The sequence below is a fragment of the Arvicola amphibius genome, chromosome 11, assembly GCF_903992535.2.
Source record: "Arvicola amphibius chromosome 11, mArvAmp1.2, whole genome shotgun sequence".
Classification (NCBI taxonomy): domain Eukaryota; kingdom Metazoa; phylum Chordata; class Mammalia; order Rodentia; family Cricetidae; genus Arvicola; species Arvicola amphibius.
In genome coordinates this window covers 98,650,421-98,654,498 of record NC_052057.2, presented here as the reverse complement: position 1 = coordinate 98,654,498, position 4,078 = coordinate 98,650,421, and the positions used below count along the sequence as shown (strand labels likewise).

Genomic DNA, 4,078 nt, shown 5'->3' with positions numbered 1-4,078 from the left:
AACCTTCCCAAGAGAAAGATGGAGACAGGTTGGACTTTCCTGACGTGAAGTTCTGATTTCCATGAACCTGCTGCCTCAAATAAAGAAGATGCACAATGAAATTTAAAAAAAACTTTCTTTTAAAAAGATGGTTTTATTAATCATCCAATTTATTACTTTTTCTTTCCTTTTTGTTCGAGGAGGGTACTGAGGCAGGCGTGGCAGAGGGCAAGGGAAGGAATAGCCAGCCCCAATTACTGTAAGCCATCCCTCTAACATCCTCCTTATCAGAAAACCAGAGTTTTGACTGGATAGTGACTACTGAAGAATGACCAATACATCCTACTCAGAAGATTCAATAATTAGGACATAATCTCTTCTTGGAGCTAGTCCGGGGTCTTTGGGTTAAATACTTGCCAGCGATCTGTTCCCAATTCCTGCCCAGCTACTGGGCAGCCCTGGGTGGCTCACAAATGCTGCCAGATATGGAACGATGGATAATGGGAGGTGATTAACAATGATAGGGGAGCTGGGGGCGGTGGTGGCGCACGCCTTTACTCCCAGCACTCGGGGAAGCAGGTGTATCTTTAGAGTTCGAGGCCAGCCTGGTCTACAGCACTGTTCCAAAGACAGGTTCCAAAGCTACAGAGAAACTCCTGCCTCGAAAAATTAAAAACAAGGTAAAATCACACAGCTCTCCTGTGTAGCAGACAGACGGAAAATCCAGGGGATTGGGGCTGGACCACACTGGGGAACTGTGTCTCAGTTATGATTGCGACCCAGGTTTGTGGTTCTCGGAAGCAGGTAAAACCAGTCCAGTTGAACAGAACCATTTTAGTTAAAGAAAAAAAAAACTTCTTTTGCAATTTCGTTCTCTCTTTAAGAAGAAAGGCACTGTCCTAGCCTTTTATTGTAGTAAGGTAGTAAAAAATACAAGAGGCCGGGCGTGAAGCTCTCTAGCCCAAGTTTGGCGCAGCACAGCACACATTGAAGCCACCTGACTCCACCACAGTTCAGATCCTACAACTGCTTTCCACCCTTTATAGCCTAGGACCCTCCCAAGTAAAAAGGCAGAAAGGCAAGCACTTTGGAGCTTCGCATCAACGAGGGTCTCTTGCCAGTCCAAACGCGGCTGTAACCTCCCCACATCTGCCCACGTCCAAAGTATATCGGCTCTGCGAATCGTGTGCAAGACACCGGGCCCCTACGGTCCTCAGTGGCCTTGCACGTGGGTCTCAACCCGATACACTTTTTAGTCCCCTCCGCCGGTTCCGGAGATTAATATCTTTCGGACCGTCTTGGAGTCTGTGAGGTTTCGTGCCTACCTCCGGCTCACATGGCAGACACGAACCGATCCACCGCGCCGGTATAGGCGGTGGCGTGGCGGGCGTGATAAGCGCCGCCACCACCTGCTCCGAGCTGCCCGCTGGGATTGTAGCAGGGTCCCAGCGCCGCTCCGAACTGGCCCGGCGACGTGCGCCCATAGAAGTCCACCGCGGCTTCCACGCCGCCGCCGCCTCCCGCGGGGGGCGAGGCGGGCCCCGCTAGGCGACCGGCTGCGGCGGCGGCGAAGAGCGCGCTGCTCGCCCCCTGCGGGTACGCGCCGTCGGGGCCCGCGTAGGCGGCGGCGTAGGCGGCGGGGTTGACGGGTCGCGCGCCCGCGCAGACCGACGGCTGGAAGCTCCCGGTGCCCGCCGCGCCCGCCGCCGCCGCCGCGAAGGCACACGAGCCGCCGGCGGCTGCAGACGTCGCGGGACCCAGATCCGGGCTGAGCGGCCTCTCGGGAACCAGGCCGAAGACGCGGCAGGGCCCCGGCGACGCGGCGGGATAGTAGACCGGCGGGGGCGCAGCAAGTGGAGGCGCATAGCCCGCGTAGACGGCGCCCGGGTAGGCCGGCCTCGCGGTGGGCACAGCGCCCGGGAAGATGGCGGCGGCGGCGGCGGCGGCAGCGGCAGCGGCATCGTGCATGTAGGCGGGGTAGGTGGACAGGTCCGAGCGCTTGAAGCGCTTGCGGCGGCGCAGGAAGCTGCCGCTCTCGAACATGTCCTCGGCGTTGGGGTCGAGCGCCCAGTAGTTGCCCTTGCCCGGGCGGCCCGCCTCGCGCGGGATCTTGAGGAAGCAGTCGTTGAGCGTGAGGTTGTGGCGGATGCTGTTCTGCCACTTCTTGGGGTTGTCGCGGTAGAACGGGAAACGCTCGGTGATGAACTTGTAGATGCCGCCCAGAGTCAGGCGGCGCTCCGGAGCGTGCGCGATGGCCATGGCGATGAGCGCGATGTAGCTGTAGGGCGGCTTCCCCCGCTGCAGGGGGCGCTTGCGTCGCCGTCCCCCGGCGCCACGGCCCGCTGCCTCCGCCGGGACCCCCGCGCTCGCCGCCGCCTCGCCGCGCTCCTCCTTCACGGCCGCAAGCGCCTCGGGCTGTGGCGGGGGCGGCGGCGCGCTCTCGGCCGTCATGGCGCCGCGGTCCCCCGTACCCCCCGTCGTCCGCCGCTGCCGACGGCCGCTCTGGCCCGGGAACCCGAACCCCGGGTGCCGACTCCGGGCTCACGAGGCTGGCAGCGAAAGCGCTGCAAGCGTGGGGACCGTGGGACCCGGAGCGCCGCGCTCACCGACGGCTCGTCTGGGGCGCCGGCCGGAGGATCTTTGGTGCTCTGGTGCCAGGCGATCAAGGGGTCCAGACGCGTCTCCGAGGACGAGGTGGCGGCAGCTGTTTGAGAGAGCCTTCTGGTCCGAGGACGACCGTCGAGGCTGTGCGAGTAGAGAAGGCTGCGGGCTGGAGTTCCGGGCGAGGGCAGTCAATGGGGGTGCCGTAGACCCCGGCCGGGGCCGCCCATGCCGCGCCCCTGCGACAGAGATACAGCCCAAGCCAAGGGCAGAGTGACGAGACCGGCGGCGGGCCGGGCCGGGTGGCGGGCGACTCGCTCGGCTCAGCAGCTCCGGACTGCAGCTCGGAGCACCGGCGTGGCGCTCGCTCTCCTGCACACACCTGGGCCAGCTCCTCCCTCCGCCGGCTTCTTCTCCTTAAAGGCGCCAGCAAGCACGGGGCGTAGCCGGTTCCCTGCCCGCCCCCCACACCCCCCCACCCTTCGGCTGACACACCTCCCCAGGTAGCGGCGGCCGCTCAGCGGGAGCCCCACAAACGTCAGAGCGGGGAGGGCTCCTGGTAAACCTGGGGCCGACCCTTTCTGCGCGCCAAGCGGGAGACTGAGGCCCTAGGAGTCCAGGAGATCTCCGTGTCCGTCTCAGCACTCCAGGATTTCTGTCGGTGTCTGCGGAAGGTTGGAAGTCACTGCATTTTCTTGTCCAGAGAAGGTAAGAACTGGACAAGGGTGGGGCGCATTTAATTATTGTGGGGAGGAGAATAGGAAGTTCTTGGGATGTTTTTCTAACCCAGGTCTAGGCTGCCCGGCCCACTTTCCGGTCCGGTTCTTTTTCAGAAGAGGATTTCCAGGTTCACAGTCCACTTCATTGCCCTTAGGAACCTGCAGCCTGCGCCTGTTTTAGTATGTGCTACAGGTAATCCTGTAGTTCCTAGACTGTCCGGAGGTTTTGTATCTCTAGAGGTGTTTAGGAAAGTCTCCCCAGCGCATCGCCCGTCTTTAGGTGGCTTGGGACCCGGGCAGCGACGACTTGGCTCCTGCTCGCTAGCGGTCACCTCTCCTTTCCTCCGGTACTCCGGGGCCAAAGTGTGCCGGCTGGCTCTAGAGACTTCGGTGGAGGCTGCTGCGGGCCAGAACGTGCCAGCTGGCTCTAGAGGCTTCGGTGGAGGCGGCTGCATTCTGCTCACAACTCCTGCTGTTCCAAGGTGTCCGGTTTCGGCCATCCTGTGGCAGGATTCGGTGCTAAAGCGGGACTCCCGGTGGTGCAGCTCCACCGGCTGGTTCGCTTTCTGGCCTTTTTTTGGACCTGTTTCGTTCCCATCTCAGGAATCTAAGGCTTCAGTCTTAAGATTCTTTCTGATCTTGAAGCCAGAGGCCTCAGCCAGGAAGTACCACTTCTAGGAGTGGGAATTGTGGGTGCAGAACCATGTGGAAGGTGCCCGGTTGGGAAGAAGAAACACTGCGGAGGTTTGAGGTCTAACGTGGGTGGCCGGCCTTCTGGT

At 61.3% G+C, this 4,078-nt stretch overlaps 1 protein-coding gene across 1 annotated transcript; it reads right to left on the bottom strand.

Moving 5' to 3' along the window:
- Nucleotides 1-1,311: 1,311 nt before the first annotated feature.
- Nucleotides 1,312-2,430, bottom strand: Foxe1 (forkhead box E1). The gene has a single exon (XM_038346937.1). It carries the CDS (start codon nucleotides 2,428-2,430, stop codon nucleotides 1,312-1,314), a length of 1,119 nt encoding a protein of 372 aa, XP_038202865.1.
- Nucleotides 2,431-4,078: the final 1,648 nt, after the last annotated feature.

Bases quoted from the DNA above. Each gene is read 5' to 3' on its own strand.
- Foxe1 (XM_038346937.1), bottom strand. From the start codon at position 2,430: ATGACGGCCGAGAGCGCGCCGCCGCCCCCGCCACAGCCCGAGGCGCTT.